Source organism: Oncorhynchus mykiss, chromosome 8 (genome assembly GCF_013265735.2).
Source record: "Oncorhynchus mykiss isolate Arlee chromosome 8, USDA_OmykA_1.1, whole genome shotgun sequence".
In the NCBI taxonomy this organism is placed as follows: Eukaryota; Metazoa; Chordata; class Actinopteri; order Salmoniformes; family Salmonidae; genus Oncorhynchus; species Oncorhynchus mykiss.
In genome coordinates this window covers 53,612,593-53,634,468 of record NC_048572.1, presented here as the reverse complement: position 1 = coordinate 53,634,468, position 21,876 = coordinate 53,612,593, and the positions used below count along the sequence as shown (strand labels likewise).

The 21,876-nt window shown below is 42.0% G+C and overlaps 1 protein-coding gene across 4 annotated transcripts in view; it reads left to right on the top strand.

Annotated features, from left to right (window-relative positions):
* LOC110530113 (lysine-specific demethylase 4A) overlaps positions 1–21,876 on the top strand; it is a 35,958-nt gene that overhangs the window by 1,124 nt on the left and 12,958 nt on the right. For 3 of the 4 annotated variants that reach the window (XM_036985661.1, XM_036985660.1, XM_036985659.1), the window contains 15 exons: positions 3,059–4,915; positions 10,109–10,265; positions 10,370–10,545; positions 10,856–10,970; positions 11,267–11,460; positions 11,674–11,723; positions 11,859–11,962; positions 12,062–12,199; positions 15,385–15,608; positions 15,751–15,902; positions 16,345–17,009; positions 17,244–17,508; positions 19,062–19,240; positions 19,480–19,699; positions 20,590–20,666. In XM_036985661.1, the coding sequence (XP_036841556.1) occupies positions 10,125–10,265; positions 10,370–10,545; positions 10,856–10,970; positions 11,267–11,460; positions 11,674–11,723; positions 11,859–11,962; positions 12,062–12,199; positions 15,385–15,608; positions 15,751–15,902; positions 16,345–17,009; positions 17,244–17,508; positions 19,062–19,240; positions 19,480–19,699; positions 20,590–20,666 (2,700 nt within the window). In that variant the 5' untranslated portion in view covers positions 3,059–4,915; positions 10,109–10,124. Of the gene's footprint in view, positions 1–851; positions 1,025–3,058; positions 4,916–10,108; positions 10,266–10,369; positions 10,546–10,855; positions 10,971–11,266; positions 11,461–11,673; positions 11,724–11,858; positions 11,963–12,061; positions 12,200–15,384; positions 15,609–15,750; positions 15,903–16,344; positions 17,010–17,243; positions 17,509–19,061; positions 19,241–19,479; positions 19,700–20,589; positions 20,667–21,876 lie in introns of those variants that run through there. The other variant, XM_036985662.1, reaches the window with a different exon arrangement.

Sequence of the window (21,876 nt, the reverse complement as noted above, 5' to 3'; positions counted from 1 at the left end):
GCAAGTGACGTCACCGATTGAAACGCTATTTAGCGCGTACCGCTAACTAAGCTAGCCGTTTCACATCCGTTACACATGCAATAGATGGTATAAAATACAGCATATGCATATGGGATGAGTAATGCAAGATATGTAAACATTAATAAAGTGACTAGTGATCCATTTGTTAGAGTGGCCAATGGTTTCAAGTCTGTATGTAGGCAGCACCATCTCTGTGTTAGTGATGGCTGTTTAACAGTCTGATGGCCTTGAGATTGAAAAATAGCTTCTCTCTCTCGGTCCCAGCTTTGATGCACCTGTACTGACCTTGCCTTCTGGATGGTAGCGGGTTGAACAGGCAGTTGCTTGGGTGGTTGTTGTCCTTGATTATATTTTTGGCATTCCTGTGACATCGGGTGCTGTAGGTGTCCTGGAGGTCAGGTAGTTTTCCCCCGGTGATGCGTTGTGCAGACCGCACCACCCTCTGTGGAGCCCTGCGGTTGTGGGTGGTGAAGATGCCGTGTTAGGCGGTGATACAGCCCGACAGGATGCTCTCAATTGTGCATCTGTAAATGTTTGAGGGTTTTAGGTGACAAGCCACATTTCTTCAGCCTCCTGAGGTTGAAGAGGCGCTGTTGCGCCTTCTTCACTACACTGTCTGTGTGGGTGGACCATTTCAATTTGTCCATGATGTGTACACCGAGGAACTTTCCACCTTCTCCACTGCTGTCCCATCGATGTGGATAAGGGGGTGCTCCCTCTGCTGTTTACTGAAGTCCACGATCATCTCCTTTGATTTGTTGACATTGAGTGAGAGGTTGTTTTTCTGACACCACACTCCGAGTGCCCGCACCTCCTCCCTATAGGCCGTCTCATCGTTGTTGGTGATCAATCCTACTACTGTTGACCAAGCGGCACAGACTTAAGAAGGGCACTCCTCCCTCACCACTTTTTCTTGTTAATGTTACGGGCTGTAGCCGGGTGCACCGTGGCACAGGTTAATAGACCTCCCTCAGTGTTGGCACTGTTACTAACTACCTGACAGGTAAGAGGACAACACACACACACTATTAAGAGTAGAGGTCGACCGATTAATCGGAATGGCCGATTAATTAGGGCCGATTTCAAGTTTTCATAACAATCGGAACTCTGTATTTTTGGGCGCTGATTTTTATAAAGGTATAAAAAATATATTTTTTAAAAAATATATTTTTTATACCTTTATTTAACTAGGCAAGTCAGTTAAGAACACATTCTTATTTTCAATGACGGCATAGGAACGGTGGGTTAACTGCCTTGTTCAGGGGCAGAACGATAGATTTTCACCTTGTCAGCTCGGGGGATCCAGTCTTGCAACCGTACAGTTAACTAGTCCAACGCTCCAACCACCTGCCTCTCATTGCACTCCACGAGGAGCCTGGTTGTTACGCAAATGCAGTAGAAGTCAAGGTAAGTTGCTAGCTAGTATTAAACTTTTCTTATAAAAAACAATCAATCAATCATAATCACTAGTTATAACTACACATGGTTGATGATATTACTAGTTTATCTAGCGTGTCCTGCGTTGCATATAATCGATGCAGCGCTGGGGGATGATTTAACAAAAGCACATTTGCGAAAAAAAGCACAATCGTTGGACGACTGTACCTAACCATAAACACCAATGCCTTTCTTAAAATAAATACACAGAAGTATATATTTTTAAACCTGCATATTTAGTTAAAATTAATCCAGGTTAGCAGGCAATATTAACCAGGTGAAATTGTGTCATTTCTCTTGCGTTCATTGCATGCAGAGTCAGGGTATATGCAACATTTTGGGCAGCCTGGCTCATTGCGAACTAATTTGCCAGAATTTTTTATAATTATGACATAACATTGAAGGTGGTGCAATGTAACAAGAATATTTAGACTTGGGGATACCACCCGTTAGATAAAATACCGAACAGTTCTGTATTTCACTGAAATAATAAATGTTTTGTTTTTGAAATGATAGTTTCCGGATTCGACCATATTAATGACCAAGGGCTCGTATTTCTGTGTGTTATTATGTTATAATTAAGTCTATGATTTGATAGAGCAGTCTGACTGAGCGATGGTAGGCAGCAGCAGGCTCGTAAGCATTCATTCAAACAGCACTTTCGTGCGTTTTGCCAGTAGCTCTTCGCAAGCACAGCACTGTTTATGACTTCAAACCTATCAGCCTAATGGCTGGTGTAACCAATGTGAAATGGCTAGCTAGTTAGCTGGGTGTGCGCTAATAGCGTTTCAAACGTCACTCGCTCTGAGACTTGGAGTAGTTATTCTCCTTGCTCTGCAAGGGCCGCGGCTTTTGTAGAGCGATGGGTAACGCTGCTTCGAGTGTGGCTGTTCTCGATGTGTTCCTGGTTCCATACAAATGGTATAGAGAGAAATAGTCCTATGAATACTATATTAGCTACAACCTAAAACCTCTTACCTTGAAATATTGAAGTCTCATGTTAAAAGGAACCACCAACTTTCATATGTTCTCATGTTCTGAGCAGGGAACTCAAACGTTAGCTTTTTTACATGGCACATATTGCACTTTTACTTCTCCAACACTTTGTTTTTGCATTATTTAAACCAAATTGAACATGTTTCATTATTTATTTGAGGCTAAATTGATTTTTGATGTATTATATTAAGTTAAAATAAGTGTTCATTCAGTATTGTTGTAATTGTCATTATTACAAACACTTTTTTAAAAATCGGCCGATTAATCGGTATCGGCTTTTTTTTGGCCCTCCAATAATCGGTATCGGCATTGAAAAATCATAATCGGTCGACCTCTAATTAAGAGTGTTCTCTTATATGTTTGGGTGTACGTGTGTCTGAGGTGATGGATGATAAGCCAGTGTTTGAGAAGAGGTGTCTGGTGTGTTTAGGAGGACATGTAGATGCACTTTGCTGGACAGAAAGGTGCCATATTATTATTATTTCCCTATACCCTACCATTACTCCCCTACTCTCACCCTGGCCTAGCCCCTTACTCTCAAACCACTAACCCCTAATTTTCCAACATGACCTGACTTATGTGTGTGTTATACATGGTGTTACAGGAGGAGCTGAAGGCGGAACACGTCTCGTACTTACGGCAGTAGCCAGATCTCCGGCGCAACGATGGCCGACTTCTTGCAGAATACTTCCGGTTACTACAAAAAAACGAGCGACGCCATCATGTTCGCCCACAAGGACTTCTCTCCCTTCGCATCTTGACGACCCCTGGGGGGCACATTCAACACCTCACCTTGAGGACACACACTGGGGCTGCGTCTCAATAGTCTAGTAGCTTCCTCTCACAGGCACTTTAGTGAGGACAATACTCTTCTGGTTAGCAGTTGTCACTAGTATGTACAGTGGCCCTCAATATCTAGAGTATTGATGAAATATGAATGCTTTTATGGTGGTTAGATTTTTACTGTGTACTGTTCTTATTTGCATGAGCTGTGTTGAAACAAAGTCAAATCAACTCTGTTGATATAGCAATCGCAAGAATTACACTTATTGGGGTGAATGAAAGAAAATGTATTATTTAATGTACACAACGCAATCACACAACCATGACTTGACAGCTTCAGGTGTACTCTGGGAACTGTAGTCCTCTTAGTTCAGAAAATTACAAAGGTGTTTTTCATTTTGTTTCATTTTTGTTGTTGAAGACTGATCTCACCAAATCAGAAAGACAACAAACAGTTCATCAGACTTTGGTGTAGGGTACAGTACATTCTGACTTGGTTCCCCTTCCCGGTGGCTCAAGTTAGTTTTTTAGATCATAACACATTCCCTTAACCTGAAACTAACCTGAAACACTCAAAATGACATTTACATTTTCTACATGCTTTAGTTTCAGGTTAAGGGAATGTGTAAATGGTTTATTGGTGTTAAATTACACAATTTATGCTATCTTGGACCACCAGGCTGCTGATGTCATGCAACTTATACAAACATGTCGATAGATGTAGTTTGAACCAGCCTTTAGTCTTGAAATCTTTTAGTACGCTGCCATACTTGCTGTTTAGCACTTGGCCTCACGTGAATCCTTAAAGAGATGTCTGGGGCTAAGGCTTTAGATTGTGTGAACCATGCTGGATGGTTGTGTTGACAAAGAAAAGAAAAGCTCTCTCAAACGTGTTGTCACAAGTTTATCAAATGCAAAAAACTAAATTTAAAATGTTGCTACATAAGACCAAAAAGAGTCGGTCGGTCACATACGTGCACTTCAGGAGACAGTTGTATGATATTTTTTGTTCAACACAACCACGATTTGACACAGTCGTAGCTTGGTAACATCAATTGTATTTTGGGAACTGTAGTCCTTTTAGTTCAGCAAATCACAAAGGCGTCAGCATGGCCACTGCCCTTTAAATACGCAACTCGTTGCTTCAAACCACACCCACCCACCAAACCGGAGCAAACGTACCTCAAAGTCTGTTCAAGAACTGTGGTTCGGCAACGTAGCAAACGTTTAAGCGAACTGAACGCACCTCAGTATGTGGCCGATCTAGTTTCAGGTGTTTCGTTGGTTACGTTAGACTACTTACTGTATTCTTATCATACCGTTTAGAACGGTTAGTGTTCCTTCATCAAGAGACGAGTATTTTCACATCAGATGCCACCATGCATCAACCAACGACAATGTAGTTTTTTAAACCAGTCTCTATATTTGTGTAGTGATAATAATCACATTTATTTGGAAAAAAATGTTGGCTGATATTGCACGTCGACAAAATCGTTCACTGATTGGCTCACTAGCTACGTCTGAACTTATGCGTATGATGGTAAACATCTGAGCGTGCGCTTGCGTACTGGTAGTAATGGAGGACAGGTCCTTCTCTTCGGGGTAAAATCGGAATTACCATTGATATCAAGACAACAACTGCCCAATGATTATCGGTTGAAGCTGTTTAACATCGTTGGTAAGTTATATTATTTTAAAGTTGTAACTTAACGCCATATGTGGATTTGTAGTTCGTTGAACACGTCGTTAAAATTGCAATGGCTAGCTAGCTAGCAGACGTTAGCAATAAGATGGTTAGCTAACTTAGCTATTTTCTATGTAATGTAAGCGAGATTAGTTAGCATAAAATATGATTTCTTATTGACTTGTTATTATTTATATTGTTTATGACACGCATAACATTAGGCTAGAACATTTGCTATAAGCTGTTAGCCGTTAACTAGAGCTGATAACTAGATACACTTCAGGGTAGGCCGAACTTGACTTTAAGAGACGCTGATCTCGACCAATCAGGCTGCTGCTTTTCTTTTGGTCCGTTAGGTACATATAATTATAATACTAGAATGGCCATGAACCTTCTTATGATATGATAAATGTCAGCCATTTTGGTCAGGGAGTTGGTCAACTATGGTTGGCCAATGCGGTGTATTGTGTATAATAATTTTTAAAGGCCCACCTCAGGAAGTTGCCTCATCTATTTTGAGTAATTTCAGTCCTAGAGCGTGAATTCTCGTTTAGGATGAATATATTGCTGATGCTATGTATTGACTAAGGAGAGGCTTTGAAGCCACTGGTCGGTCATATTGGCAGTCCTCAGAAAAGTATTTCTCCATAGGAATAAATAGAATTCTACAGTATTTAAATGCTTCTTGGATAACATTACATGTATTTTTGTTGTTGTGGTGGAGACAGTAACAATTGCACATTCTAAAGTATACTTTAAGAAATGTTTTTATACATTTTTATTTTATTTTCATGCTTAGCTCTGTAATGGAATAAATATGCCAAAAACAAATGTATACATTTATAAATATATTTCAATAGCTTCCAGAAGTATTTTTTACAACGGTGGCTTCAAAACAACGCCCCCTGTCAGTCATCTAGTGTATATAAATAATTGGTTCCACCTCAAACACTGACTGACACAGGTTGCAAATACATATTCAGGAATTTTGGGTGGGAATGTTCTGGTGCTTTTCACTTGTAGCAGAGACATGTCAACACATAGGGCACTGAATGACAGCTGTCAATGTAACTAGCTAGCATGCTAAACTAACCATAGCAAGTCATTTTTTTTTTTTTAAATAATTTATTTAACTAGGCAAGTCAGTTAATTAAGAACAAATTCTTATTTACAATGACAGCCCACCGGAAAACAGTGGGTTAACTGCCTCGTTCAGCAGCAGAACGACAGATTTTTACCATGTCGGCTCGGGGATTCGATCCAGCAACCTTTCAGTTACTGGCCCAACACTCTAACCACTAGGTTACCTGCCGCCCCAAAAGTAAAGTGAGCACCATTTCAGTTAAGACAGGCATACTGTTAAGGCGTCCGTGTGTTTCTCACCAAAACAGTTCGGAATAGTTGGAGCATATATTATGACAACGTTTTTGTTAATTTTGATCTTCGGTAAGGGTATTAAAGCTTTTCTGGCACATTTTTTTTTCTTGAGGGAAGCTGAAGTCGGTAGCCCGAAGTCTACGCCCCTTCATCAGTGATTGGTCAACAGTAGGGATTATTCAATAAATTCTTTGTCATTCAGTGAGAGTCAACTCGTTTCCTTTCACATTTTTACCATTGAGAAATACTGCACCAAACATCTTAGTTGATGTAAAATTGCGCGACTAAGCAAAAACGTCAAACTCTCCTCAGCAAAAACTCAAAAATTAATGACAGATTTCTTGAATTCTTATATTCGTTCGGATTATTTAGAGTCAGTGTCTACTGTCTCAAAATGGACAAACTGTAATATTTAGCCTTTTTTCTAGTTTTTCAAGCGAAGGTCTTTTAAGGCAGTATGCGAGCACACTCGTTCAGTTTGCCAAGCCGAACGCGGCTAGGCGCCAGCCGTACTGAAGCATGCCTTAAGTCAATTAAAAATATTAATTTCAGAAAAAGACTACCAGCCTACGTGTCAAAAGATGAGTCTCAGCTAAACCATGCCTATATGTGCTGTTGACATGTTAAGATTTGACATTGCCCTTTGGATAATTCTAGTGAAGCTGTGTCAGATTCCACACATTATTAATATTTGGACATGCACACAGACATCAAATAGCTATGTTCTTCGTTCTCTCATTTCAGCGAGCTAGCTACGGTGCATTCAGAAAGTTTTCAGACCCCTTGACCTTTTCCACATTTTGTTACGTTACAGCCTTATTCTAAAATTGATTAAATATTTTTTTCCCCTCATCAATCTACACACAATACCCCATAGTGACAAAGCAAAAACAGGTTTTTAGAAATTGTTAGCAAATGTATAAACTGATTTTACATAAGTATTCAGACCTTTTACTCAGTACTTTGTTGAAGCACCTTTGGCAGCGAGTACAGCCTCGAGTCTTCTCGGGTTGGCACACCTTTATTTGGGGAGTTTCTCCCATTCCTCTCTACAGATCCTCTCAAGCTCTGTCAGGTTGGGGCACAGCTATTTTCAGGTCTCTCCAGAGATGTTAGATTGGGTTCAAGTCCGGGCTCTGGCTGGGACACTCAAGGACATTCAGAGACATGTCCCGAAGCAGTGTCTTGGCTGTGTGCTTAGGGTCGTTGTCCTGTTGGAAGGTGAACCTTTGCCCCAGTCTGAGGTCCTGAGCACTCTGGAGCAGGTTTTCATCAAGGATCCCTCTGTACCTAGCTCCTTTCATCTTTGCCTTGATTCTGAATAGTCTCCCAGTCCCTTCCGCTGAATAACATCCCCACAGCATGATGCTGCCTCCACCATGCTTCACCGTAGTGATGGTGCCAGGTTTCCTCCAGACATGACGCTTGGCATTCAGGCCAAAGAGTTCAATCTTGGTTTCACCAGACCAGAGAATCTTGTTTTGCATGGTCTGAGAGTCTTTAGGTGCCTTTTGGCAAACTTCAAGGGGGCTGTCGTGCCTTTTACTGAGGAGTGGCTTCCGCCTGGCCACTCTACCATAAAGGCCTGATTGGTGGAGTGCTGCAGAGATGGTTGTCCTTCTGGAAGGTTATCCCATCTCCACAGAGGAACTCTAGAGCTCACTTAGTGACCATCATCGGGTTCTTGGTCACCTCCCTGACCAAGGCCCTTCTCCCCCGATTGCTCAGTTTAGCCGGGTGGGCAGCTCTTGGAAGAGTCTTGGTGGTTCCAAACTTCTTCCATTTAAGAATGATGGAGGAGACTGTGTTCTTGAGGACCTTCAATGCTGCAGAAATGTTTTGGTACCCATCCCCAGATCTGTGCCTCGACACAATCCTTTCTCTGAGCTCTATGGACAATTCTTTCAACCCCATGGCTTGGTTTTTGCTCTGACATACACTGTCAACTGTGGGACCTTTTATATAGACAGTTGTGTGTGCCTTTCCAAATCATGTCCAATCAATTGAATTTACCACAGGTGGACTCCAATCAGGTTGTAGAAATATCTCAAGGATGATCAACGGAAATAGGATGTACCTGAGCTGAATACTTATGTAAATAAGCTATTTCTGTTTTTTTGTTTAATACATTTGCAAACATTTCTAACAACTTTTCGCTTTGTCATTATGGGGTATTGTGTGTAGATTGCTGATGGGGGAAAAAATATATTTTAGAATAAGGCTGTAACGTAACAATGTGGAAAAAGTCAAGGGGTCTGAATACTTTCCAGAGGGACTATATGTATATCAATGCTTTATTCTATGGCTGTGAATCTGCCATATAAATATTATAAGCTCCGGTAATATAACTATTGAAGCAATAGGCAAGTTAGTTTTGCATGGCCTGGTGCCCCGTGTGGGTGAAGATTTCTTTGGGGGGAGCGGGGTTCTAACATTTTTTAAATAAATGGTTGTATTTTTTTTTATACAGATAAGCTGTAACTTGACATTATGTTAATTTGCAGGGGGAAATAAGTGGGGGCGCACAAGCACAAGTTTACACCACCTATTTTAATTTGTTCCATGGCTCAGGCAGCCAAGTTAAGTAGGCCACACCCAGCTGCTATTGCATTGGTGTCTATGGGAGACCCACCCCGTTAATTATACTGGAACTGACCTTTTTTTTTAATTGTAAAAGGCCTGAGTGAACTATTTTCATTTATCCAACGTCTTTGCTGTAGCCAAAGATTATCTGTTTTATTGCTCAGTTGTGACTTGTGATCTTTCCAGGAGGCACCATTCAAATGAAATCCAGCACATATATGAAACAGAATAAAAATTATTTACATGTCATTTATTAGGAAAACTCACATCATTGACACGAATTTGCATGAAGCGGGCAGTTCGGTTTTGTCACTTCAAGCCCATCATACTTAAGACTAAAATTATGACTTATTGATTGACATTGTTGTGCAGCTTTGTGGGTAAGCTCTGGCCAATGTCTTTCACCTCTCAAAAGTGGATTTCCACCAATGTGGGCATTTTAAGATTTACATTTTTGTTAGCTAGCTTGCCAGCCAGTTTTACAGCAATGATTCCATAAGTTTTTCAAATTAACTGACAATATGCCAACGTTACATTCAAACAATGCAGTCAATCCACAGCCATACACTGGCTGAAATCAGTTGATGATATTACTTAGGACAGCAAGTACTGATATTGTATCATACGTAAATAGCACTCACAGCTTTCCAAGAAAACACAAATGGTCTGTTTACATATACAGTGCCTTGCGAAAGTATTCGGCCCCCTTGAACTTTGCGACCTTTTGCCACATTTCAGGCTTCAAACATAAAGATATAAAACTGTATTTTTTTGTGAAGAATCAACAACAAGTGGGACACAATCATGAAGTGGAACGACATTTATTGGATATTTCAAACTTTTTTAACAAATCAAAAACTGAAAAATTGGCCGTGCATGACATAGCCCTCATATTATTTTAATAGGATCTCAATGGGAACATGCATGAGACAAAGGACTAAATCAGCTTCGACTGACTTGTTGTTTACATAGCTATTTACAACTGACCTACACATTGTAAACACTCAGCAGCCGAACAAAGGGCTGTGACTTGGTCATGAACCAGCATTTTGGCAATATTAAGCATCACGCAGATGTTTTTCCACCATCTGGCCACCCAGTCACCACAGAGTTTTCTTCTTCCCCAACGGACATCCTTAGCATTATCAATAGCGTGCATCCTCCCGGACTACTGTTAAACTGTCGCTATTCTTGTGATCTTGAAACTTGTTTAATTCTGATCTGCAGGGCCATTGTATTTAGCATGGCATCCGATTCGGGGCCTCAGGCTCCCGGCTCCAAAGGGATCATGACCTTTCACCCCACCACTGAGGAGTTCCAGAACTTCAGCCGCTACATTGCCTACATGGAGTCCCAGGGAGCACACAAAGCCGGTCTGGCTAAAGTAAGCAACGACACAACCCCTTCTGCCTTGTGACGATTATTTTGCATTACCTTTACCTGCTTTCAGAACTGTAACTTTGTGGTGCAAAATGCTTGTTTTTACAGATCGTGCCACCGAAGGATTGGAAACCCAGGAAGTCCTATGACGATATAGATGACCTGGTGATCCCAGCTCCCATCCAGCAGGTAGTGACGGGCCAGTCAGGTCTGTTCACCCAGTACAACATCCAGAAGAAGCCCATGACCGTCCGAGAGTTCCGGAAGACGGCCAACAGCGACAAGTGAGTCTGACTGCACCAACACTAACATCTGTAAGGTATATTTTTATAACATACTGAACCTAGTGTATGAATAAGCTATACTGTATTTACGGTCTGTGGTTAGGAAAGCCACTCTGTGGCCATGCTATATGATTGAGGAAATGATACAGCTACAAAAGTTAATATGGTTGAAAGTATGGGGTTTGTATGATCATCTTTACGTTAGAAAGATTCATTATTGTTTCTCAAGAAACCAAACTGTGGCTTTACAGACACATTTAAAAATGTCTACTCAGCTGTGCCGATTGGCCCTATTCCCCCCCCAACATAGGTTCTGCAGTCCTCGCTATACCGACTTTGAAGAGCTGGAGAGGAAGTACTGGAAGAATGTGACTTTTAACCCACCCATCTACGGGGCTGATGTAAATGGAACGCTCTATGACCCTGTGAGTAATAATGAATCCCTTCTGGGTTGTTTTTAATGTTCTATGGTGTTTACAATGTTAACATGTTGTTATCGTTCCTAGTTATAAGGATGTTGGCTGATGAGAGTGAGATGTTTTGTGGTTGTGTAGACGGACGGTTGTGTAGGTGACTTGTAAGTGTTTCTCTCAGAATCATGTGTTGCACCCGCAATTTGAATTCACTACAAATACACAAGGTTGCAATGGTTTTGTTTCACTGCAGCGATGACGATGAATCTCCAGCGACAATAGTTACGTTATTCTGTCGTTCTCTCCAGGATGTGACCGATTGGAACATCGGCAAACTGAGCACCATCCTGGACACGGTGGAGCACGAGAGTGGCATCACCATCGAGGGGGTGAACACGCCCTACCTGTACTTTGGCATGTGGAAGACCACCTTTGCCTGGCACACCGAAGACATGGATCTCTACAGTATCAACTACCTCCACTTTGGAGCGCCCAAGTCCTGGTAACTAACTACACTCTTACTCACATAATACATTTACCTGGTAGTTTTGTGTAAGAGCCACATTATTAAGCATCAACATACAGACGATGGTCATGTAGGTGTGGTTTGGGGACTCTGTCGTTATCGGAGCAACACTCAACGAGTAAAAATAAATGGCAGCTGTTGTGATGTCCATGTGATAACTGATTTGGTGACGTTATGACGCCCTCACAGGTACTGCGTTCCTCCAGAGCATGGGAAAAGAATGGAGCGCTTGGCTCAAGGTGAGAGGGATGATAATGTGTGACGTTTTGATGCTGTTTTTTTTATTTTTATTTTTTCTTCTCCTTCATATTAGAAAACAACTGATTTTTAACAAGCTTTAATCCAACACACTGTTTTCTGTTGTTCCCCTGCAGGGTTTTTCCCTGGAAGCCACCAAAATTGCGAAGCCTTCCTGAGGCACAAGATGACCCTCATCTCTCCCTCCATATTGAGGAAATATGGCATTCCATTTGAGAAGGTAATACTAGCCTAATGTGTGATGTCAAACTCTTATGCTGATAAATAAAGCATTATACAGAGTCTAGTATATCATTGCTATTTCCTATTTGTTTTCCAGATCACTCAGGAGCCAGGTGAATTCATGGTGACGTTTCCCTATAGCTACCACGCCGGCTTTAACCACGGCTATAACTGTGCAGAGTCCACTAACTTTGCCACTGAAAGATGGATTGAGTATGGAAAGCGAGCCATACTGGTAAGTTCATTTTCTTTGTGTTCCTCCTTTATAGGTGCTATACATAGGATTTGTATATTTTGGGGCATTTCAGAAATGTCTCATATCTGCAGTAATAGTGGAATGATAGTGTTTCACCGTATTACTTACCTGCCAGTGTGTGATTGGCTGTGATATTCGCCTATTGATTTCTCCCGCCAGACCGGCTCATTTTATCAAAATGGGGTGGTTGTGTTATCTAGTGGAAACCAGGGCAAGCAGCCAATGTAGAAATCCCTCTGTCATTTCCTGGTTTCTAAAATTCTACACTGTTCATTCAATTTCAATTGATGTGAGAAAACAAGCACTGAATTCTGTAGGGAATCATTGTTAAATATCTTATCAATAACAAAAAAATATACACTGAGCAAAAATATAAACTCAAAGTCACAGTTCAAGGAAATCAGTCAGTTGAAATCAATGAATTAGGCCCTAATCTATGAATGTCATGTGACTGTGAATACAGATATCTGTTAGTCACATATGTTAAAAAAAATAAAAGTTGGGGCTTTGATCTAAAAACCAGTCAGAATCTGGTGTGACCACCATTTGCCTCATGCAGCAAGTCACATTTCATTTGTGTAGAGTTGATCAGGCTGTTGATTATGCCCTCTGGAATGTTGTCCCGCTCGTCTTCAATTGCTGTGCGAAGTTGTTGGATATTGGTGGGAACTGGAACACTTTGTCATACACGTCGATCCAGAGAATCCCAAACATGCTCAATGGGTGACGTGTCTGGTGAGTATGCAGGCAATGGAAGAACTGGGACATTTTCAGCTTCCAGGAATTGTGTACAGGTCTTTGTGACATGGGGCCGTGCATTAACATGCTGAAACATGAGGTGGTGGGGGAGGAGGAATGGCACAACAATGGGCCTCAGTATCCCGTCACGATATCTCTGTGCATTCAAATTGCCATCAATAAAATAGAATTGTGTTCGTTGTCCGTAGCTTAGTTTGTGCAGAAATTATTTCGTTGTGCAAACCCAGAGTTTCATCAGCTGTCCGGGTGGCTGGTCTCAGATGGTCCCACATGTGAAGAAGCCGGATGTGGAGGTCCTGGGCTGGTGTGGTTGTGAGTCTGGTTGGACGTACTGCCAAATTCTCTAAAATAAAGTTGGAGGTAGTTTATGGTAGAGAAATGAACATGAAATTCTCTGGCAACAGTTCTGGTGTACATCTCTGCAGTCAGCATGCCGATGACACGCTCCCTAAAAATTTGAGACGTCTGTGGTGTGGTGTGACAAAACTGCACATTTTAGAGGGGTCTTTTATTGTCCCACAGCTTCTTGATATGCTGCACCTGTCAGGTGGATATGGATAATCTTGGCAAAGGATAAATTCTCAACGGGGATGTAAAATAAAAAAATATGCACCAAAATAGAGAGACATTTGCTTTTTGGTTCATATGGAACATTTCCGGGATCTTTTATTTCAGCTCAGGAAAAATGTGACAAACACTTTACATGTTTGGTTTTATATTTTTTGCTCAGTAAAGTTTTTACAGGTGTTTGACGCTGGTGGACCAAAAATAAAAGGCTTAAGCATGAGTCTCCGACATGTTACGAGGAAATGGGATGCGGGGGAGGGGGAGATTTGTTTGGAATGCAGCCTAGTGCTGTTGCAATCTTCCACAATCTTCTGTTGCAACCTTCCACATAGAGGAGCAATTCTGAGATTATACATGTAGCACTTTTAAACAACCGTGTACAGTGGGGGAAAAAGTGTTTAGTCAGCCACCAATTGTGCAAGTTTTCCCACTTAAAAAGATGAGCGAGGCCTGTAATTTTCATCATAGGTACACTTCAACTACGACAGACAAAATTAGAAAAAAAAATCCAGAAAATCACATTGTACGATTTTTAATGAATTTATTTGCAAATTATGGTGGAAAATAAGTATTTTGTCACCTACAAACAAGCAAGATTTCTGGCTCTCACAGACCTGTAAGAGGCTCCTCTGTCCTCCACTCGTTACCTATATTAATGGCATAAAAATGATCACAAGAACGGTGAGCAAAAATCCCAGAACCACACTGGGGGACCTAGTGAATGACCTGCAGAGAGCTGGGACCAAAGTAACAAAGCCTACCATCAGTAACACACTACGCCACCAGGGACTCAAATCCTGCAGTGCCAGACGTGTCCCCCTGCTTAAGCCAGTACATGTCCAGGCCCGTCTGAAGTTTGCTAGAGAGCATTTGGATGATCCAGAAGAAGATTGGGAGAATGTCAGATGAAACCAAAATAAAACTTTTTGGTTTAACTCAACTCGTCGTGTTTGGAGGACAAAGAATGCTGAGTTGCATCCAAAGAACACCATACCTACTGTGAAGCATGGGGGTGGAAACATCATGCTTTGGGGCTGTTTTTCTGCAAAGGGACCAGGACGACTGATTCGTGTAAAGGAAAGAATGAATGGGGCCATGTATCGTGAGATTTTGAGTGAAAAGATGATGAAACAATGATCCCAAACACATCGCCCGGGCAACGAAGGAGTGGCTTCGTAAGAAGCATTTCAAGGTCCTGGAGTGGCCTAGCCAGTCTCCAGATCTCAACCCCATAGAAAATCTTTGGAGGGAGTTGAAAGTCTGTGTTGCCCAGCAACAGCCCCAAAACATCACTGCTCTAGAGGAGATCTGCATGGAGGAATGGGCCAAAATATCAGCAACAGTGTGTGAAAACCTTGTGAAGACTTACAGAAAACGTTTGACCTCAGTTATATACCCTTTGTTGGCAATGACAAAGTATTGAGAAACTTTTGTTATTGACCAAATACTAATTTTCCACCATAATTTGCAAATAAATTCATTAAAAATCCTACAATGTGATTTTCTGGATTTTTTTTTCTCATTTTGTCTCATAGTTGAAGTGTACCTATGATGAAAATTATAGGCCTCATCTTTTTAAGTGGGAGAACTTGCACAATTGGTGGCTGACTAAATACTTGTTTGCCCCACTGTACATTAATGTTATTATCAAGGACTGCTACAGTAGTAACATTGTTATATTAAATGAGGAAAACTGGGAAAAGACAGTCCTTTTATCAATACTGTCTGATAAAGCTCTATCAGACTGACTAGTTTTACTTTTGTGTTTTTTTTTACCTTGATTCTTTGGGGGCATGATTACTTCCCTAGCACTTATAGTTCCTTCCTCTTGCCTCCAGTGTTCATGCAGGAAGGACATGGTGAAGATCTCCATGGACCTGTTTGTGAAGAAGTACCAGCCGGAACGCTACGAGCAGTGGCTGGCGGGTCGGGACACGGGGTCTATTGACCACTCACGACCCACCCCAGAGGCCAAGGAGTTCCTGGGGGAGGAGGAGGGGAGATGCAGTCCTTCCCATGAGCCCTGTGTGGAGGAGCTCAACACGGAGGGGGAGAGAAAGAGGTCAGAAGAGATCTGTTCATTTTTATGTTGGTTGAGCAGATTTTTTTTTAAAAATTTTTACGGTATATGGATTTAAATTCCCATTCTAAAATGCTTGACATAAAAAAACTAATTCACTTTTTAATGTTTTGTGGCCCATCAGCCCCACACAGAGGATAGGGACCAAGAGGCACAGAGTGTGTCTGGATGTACCTGACGAGGTGGTCCCTAAAGATGAGGAAGAGGAGTATGGAAAGAAAGCCAGACTTGGCCTCACCACTCAGGGCACAGGAGCAGAGGAGTGCAAAGATACAGGTAACCTCACTGACCGTAAGGCTGTGCTTTTCTACCTCATCACTTCATTTCACAATTTAAAACTCCACACAGATGATGCATGGTATGATACTTTTCATGTTACCTCTGATTTTACTAATGTATCATGTCAGCGCCTCTGGAGGCTTGTGTTCAAATCCCACCACCAAATGTCAAATTGTTTGAATCTAGGCCTCTTTTATGTTTGTATTAGGGCAATTCTCCTGTAGCGGAATTTCACAGAGACTGTTAAAATTAGTCCTTGTGCATAGAATTCTATGGTTTGTTAAACTTTGAAATCAATGGTTTTTGTTTGGTATACATTTTTTAAAGTGAAAAATAAGATTATTGTAGTAAATAGATCGGCATCAGTGATTCTCAATGGGACTCTGATACTTGGAAATGCTATCCCCATTGCTTCTCCTTATACACGTTTGTATTTCAGTCACTTTGATGGACCTCCCTAATGTAAAGACGGACCCAATGCAGGGCAACCGCAGCAGAAGCACTACTCCGCAAAAAGTCACCATCCCCTCCATCAGCAATCATGCGACGGCCATTTTGGCTCAACCCCAGTCGCACAGAAACAGGCACCTTCCAGTAGTGGCTCCTCCAGCCAGGACCGGCCCCTCCACCCAGCCGATCAGAAAGCTAGGGGTGGCCAGCCTGCTCTTTCATAAGACCCAGAGCCCTAAGGAGGCCCTGCAGGGCCACAGCTACGCCCGTGAGAACCAGCAGCAGATTCACCACACCCACCTCCATGTGCACAGTTACGCCAGGGAGCACCTGCCACGGCACCTCCAACCCCACCTCCAACTCAAGGCCAAGCCCCAGGCCCAAGTCAAGGCCGAGCAGCAGGAGTCCCACGTCCCATCTACCAAAGGAGAGCAGAACCAGGCCGACGCACAGATTCCCTGTAAGGGAGAACCGGTTGAAACCAAAGCCCAGACCCAAGGCCTCGGTAAGTGGCGGCAGCATCCTGGCGAGGCCCAGGCTTGGGAGGAGAGGTCCGAAGCCAGATCCCCTAGCAGTCCAGAGCCTGTCCAGACCCAAGCACACACCAGGGCAGCCAAGAGGGTCGAGGCGGAGGTCCGAAGGGACAGGCGGAAGGTTTGTTTGCCCTCTTTCATGGCGTTATCTTTTTTGAAGTTATTACTGTTTGGTTATAAGTTAGTAGTGTAGTTTGTGATGATAGCTGAGAGTGATATTAAGAGGTGAATATGTTAAAAATGAAAATGTGACATGGATGTTTCCACACTTGCCATACAGCAGAAAATGTAATTAGATGTGGATCGACACGAGCCAGCTGATGGCTACTCATCCTCTTCCCCTCTCTTTCCACAGCAATGTCTTTCCCCTGTGCAGGCGGAGGTAACTTTAATGAAGCAGACAAACGTACGTCCAAGTAAGCCGACGATCTTACGTCCAAGTAAGCTGACAAACTTAAGTCCAAGTAAGCAGACGGACTCAAGTTCAAGTAAGGAGACGGATTCCAGTCAGAGTAAGCAGACGGAATGCAAGAGCATGAAGAGCAAACCGCATCCTCTCCTCCGCAAGCTGCCCAAACAGCACCCACTACTCAGGCCCAGGGAAAGCTCTAGTGATGACGGTGAGTACCTGGATGTGTTGCCGTCATGGACTTTTACAACAAGCAACCATTTGCAGGCCTCGATATTAACTCGGGGACAAGTAAAAAAAAAAAAAATTTGTCGGACAAGACTATAGATTACGTTTTTTTTTAAATGCACACATAACAATTACTCCGATCAGAATTGGATCAGCGAGGCCAACATTTAAATAATATTCAAATCTATTTTTCATGTACATAAATACAAAAGCCTACATGTCAAAGTGTAAGTGATGCATATTGGCTACAGCCTCATGTCGAAACCGATGCTGACATGAGGTGCCAGAAAATGTAGCCAAACTTTAATGAGGCTTTTAATTACAGAAATATAGGCTAAACATCAGTCATGTTTGGCAAATATAATGAAGGATACTTAACATTATCCACAGGCTTGATTCTGTTGACATGGTGTTTTCGGAAAGTATTCAGACCTATTCACTTTTTCCACATTTTGTTACGTTACAGCCTTATTCTAAAATGTATTAAATCGTTTTTTTCCTCTCATCAAATGGAAAAGGTCAAGGGGTCTGAGTACATTCCGAATGCGTTGTACTTGAGGCACGGTTCATTCAGATTTAATGGTCACAAGACCGGAGAGTGAAGGACGGTGCCTGCTGCGCACCACACATCACCTACCTTGAATCTGAGCGGAGGCAGTCAGCATTTTGAAACTATTTAACCATAAACGTACAGTTGAAGTCGGAAGTTTACAAACACCTTAGCCAAATACATTTAAACTCAGTTTTTCACAATTCCTGACATTTAATCCTAGTAAAAATAACCCGTCTTAAGTCAGTTAGGTGATTTATTTCGGCTTTTATTTCTTTCATCACATTCGCAGTGGGTCAGAAGTTTACATGCACTCAATTAGTATTTGGTAGCATTGCCTTTAAATTGTTTATCTTGGGTCAAACGTTTCGGGTAGCCTTCCACAAGCTTCTAACAATAAGTTGGGTGAATATTGGCCCATTCCTCCTGACAGAGCTGGTTTAACTGAGTCAGGTTTGTAGGCCTCCTTGCTCGCACACACTTTTTCAGTTCCGCCCACTCATTTTCTATAGAATTGAGGTCAGGGCTTTGTGATGGCCACTCCAATACCTTGACTTTGTTGTCCTTAAGCCATTTTGACACAACTTTGGAACTATGCTTGGGGTCATTGTCATTGGAAGACCCATTTGCGACCAAGCTTTAACTTCCTGATGTCTGATGTCTTGAGATGATGCTTCAAAAAAATCCACATAATTTTCCTCCCTCATGATGCCGTCTATTTTGGGAAGTGCACCAGTCCCTCCTGCAGCAGACCATTTTTTTCTATGTGACTTGAGCTTTTGGGCAAGTAAAAAATCAGTTCTACTTGTCGGAAGGATAAGTGGCAAGAAAAACAACTAATCTCAAGCCCTGATTTCAACGCAAGTTCTGTACATATTCAGAGTGTTCGATCAGAGCCCTACTCTTTGTTTCTCCTTTCACTTAACCACCCTCGTTCATTTCTCTCACGCTGTTTCTTTCTCTCTCCCTATTATTCTCTCCTACAGATGAGCTGTATGTGAATATGGAGGATGAACCAGAGGAGACGGAAGAGTGGGCCAAGCCCCTTGCCCAGCTCTGGCAGAGTAGACCCTACAACCCCCAGGCGGAGAGGGAATACAACCAACTCATGGGCCTGCAGGCCCCCTACTGCTCCATCTGCCTGCTTTTCCACACATATGACCAGGTAAGAACTCCATTGTCTTGCTTGAACTACAGTTCAACTGTTGTTCATAGGCACCCAAACACAATGTTTTTATTTGACTGATAATGCAAACATAATAATAAGGTCCAAAAAATGTTGTTTTTTACGATTTTGATTTACTGAAACCATTCAGCTAACAAGTACCGGTCAGCATAATAACAATCATATAAATGACTATTTAACCCTACTAATACGGGTCCCTTTTCCCTCCTCTCCGACAGTCTGAGTCTAGCGGCAACCCCAGCTACACTCTAAAAGGCCGGCGAGGGGGCAGACAGCGGTCCAAGCCCCTGATCCCGGAGATGTGTTTCAGCACCACCAATGACAAGACCAACAACAGCAGCAACAGCGGCGAGGGCCAACTTTCCACCCCTCACCTGGAGGAGGACGGTACCAGCCTCCTGGTCAGCTGCTCCCAGTGCTGTGTCCGTGTTCATGCCAGTGAGTACAGCTTCCTTCACCATCGCCATGTTTTACAGCCTGTTAGATTGAGCATTTATTTCATTAGTAATTGATTGTAGTGTTGTAGGCTACGCTTTCAATGAATTCTAGTTCATTTACACCGGGTTCTTAGCACGGTTTTCCATTGATAATGAATTATTTGCTCTTGCTGAATCCCAGTTAATTCATGCCTGCAGTCCGTTTAACAGCATTGTTTAGTATGGGATGCCGTTTGGGTCTTTGTGTGTCAAAAAAGATAAATGTCAAGTAACACCTACGTCCATTAAGCTTTTAATTTGACAGTAACGTTCTATTGTAGAATGTTGTGTGTGCTGAATTTGCACATGCAAGCCTGTTTTAAAAACAAAAAAATAATTTGGGGGGGGTATTTTAGATGACACCTAGCAAGAGAACTATAGCTACTGAAAACAGATTGTCGTTCTGCTATGTTTTTGGGGGAAAACATGGTTTGCATACATCAGCTAGCTAGCTTTTTTATGACTGCAGTCCCAGAACTTGGGGAAGTTTGTCTGTGCTCGTGCGGCAGCGACAGGTGTCCTGATTGGTCAACAAGCTTATTTGACTCGTCAAATACTGTTGTTTAACGTATATATTTTTTGCCATGCAAAGACCCAAACGGCATGCCCTAGTTTAGAGGACAGTGCACGTGTTCAATATGTTTGCTGTAATCAATGATATGCCCTCAGGGAAAATCCAGTTAATTCCATAGTTCAGAATTTACAATTACAAACAAGCGTTCCAAAATCTACATAAATATTAAACAATAATTTGCACTTTCGTCAATGGATTTACCGTACTAATAAATTATGTGAAAAGACACCTCTTTAAATAGGAAAGTGGCCTCTAAATGTTTTTCCTGGCCCCCACAGGTTGCTATGGAATTTCTGCAGACCAAGTGTCAGATGAGTGGATGTGTGCCCGCTGTGAGGCCAACGCTTTAACTGAGGTCAGTAGTACTGCAATCAAGTACACCTGAAGCCATATCACTAGCCCCACTAACACTCTTAAGAAAAGAGTGTTAGGTTGAATGTAGCCCTTTCACAAATTTCTGTGTAAGGTTCTGATATTTGGCACGTCACTCAGTTTCACCCTGGGATTAGATGTGAAAACAGGCGCCAGAGTTGAAATCCACAACATAATAACAAGCTGCTACATCATTCCTTGTTTGGGGTAAAGCAGGCCAAATCGGATTTCAGGGTTCTCCCCAGGAGTCGTATTACATAGTGTGGCAGCCAGTCCACAGGGTGGCGCAGCGCCCTTCCTACATTATTTAGGGAGAACCCTGGATTTAACCTCATTAAATTTGCTGACACCATATTGGATAGTTCAATTCCTATGGTTCTTGATAATTGGACTATTTAGTGAAATGTATTTCTGCCTCAGAATACAAGTACTTGTCAAGCTGTGAAATATGTCCATTTTGGATGAAGTCCCAACTTGTTATAACCAAGTTTAACCGCTAGAGGGCAGTGTTTCTTTCAAAGGGGAGAAGTGATTTACATTCTGGCTTTTGTCTCTGTGTACCCAATGTATTTAAGCAAAGCCAGGAGCAGAATCGCTGATCGTATTCACATGAGTAATTAGTTGGAATGCAAGGTGATTTCATAGGTCAGTGATTTTGCGCAGTCCTGACTGCAAGTTAGGCAATCTGAAACCTGCACAAATGACAGAAGGTCTCACTTAGTACTTGTCTCTGGCAACCCAAGAGTTAGCTTCCTAGGTCCATAAAAGTCACCACTGCCAGGCAGCACAGCAAGGACCTTAAGTTGCAGTACTCTGGCCAGCTTTGTTTGCAAAAGGGTATTGCCATAGACAACGTGGAGAAATTAATTCGTATTTTTTTTTAAATTGTTTTAAATTAAAGAGTACATTCTGGTAATGACTTGAAGGAATTTAAGTTGGTAAGTATCTGACTGGCACCACGTTGCATGAAATGGGGATGTTTTAACTTGTTATGGCTGCAATCCCGATATCGGGATAAGTGTCATCAACAACCGCTGAATAGCATAGCGCTACATACAATAAATATTACTATAAATATTTATATTCATGAAATCACAAGTGCAATATAGGAAAACACAGCTTAGCCTTTTTGTTAATCCACCTGTCATGATTTTGAAATTGTGCTTTACAGCGAAAGCAATCCAAGCGTTTGT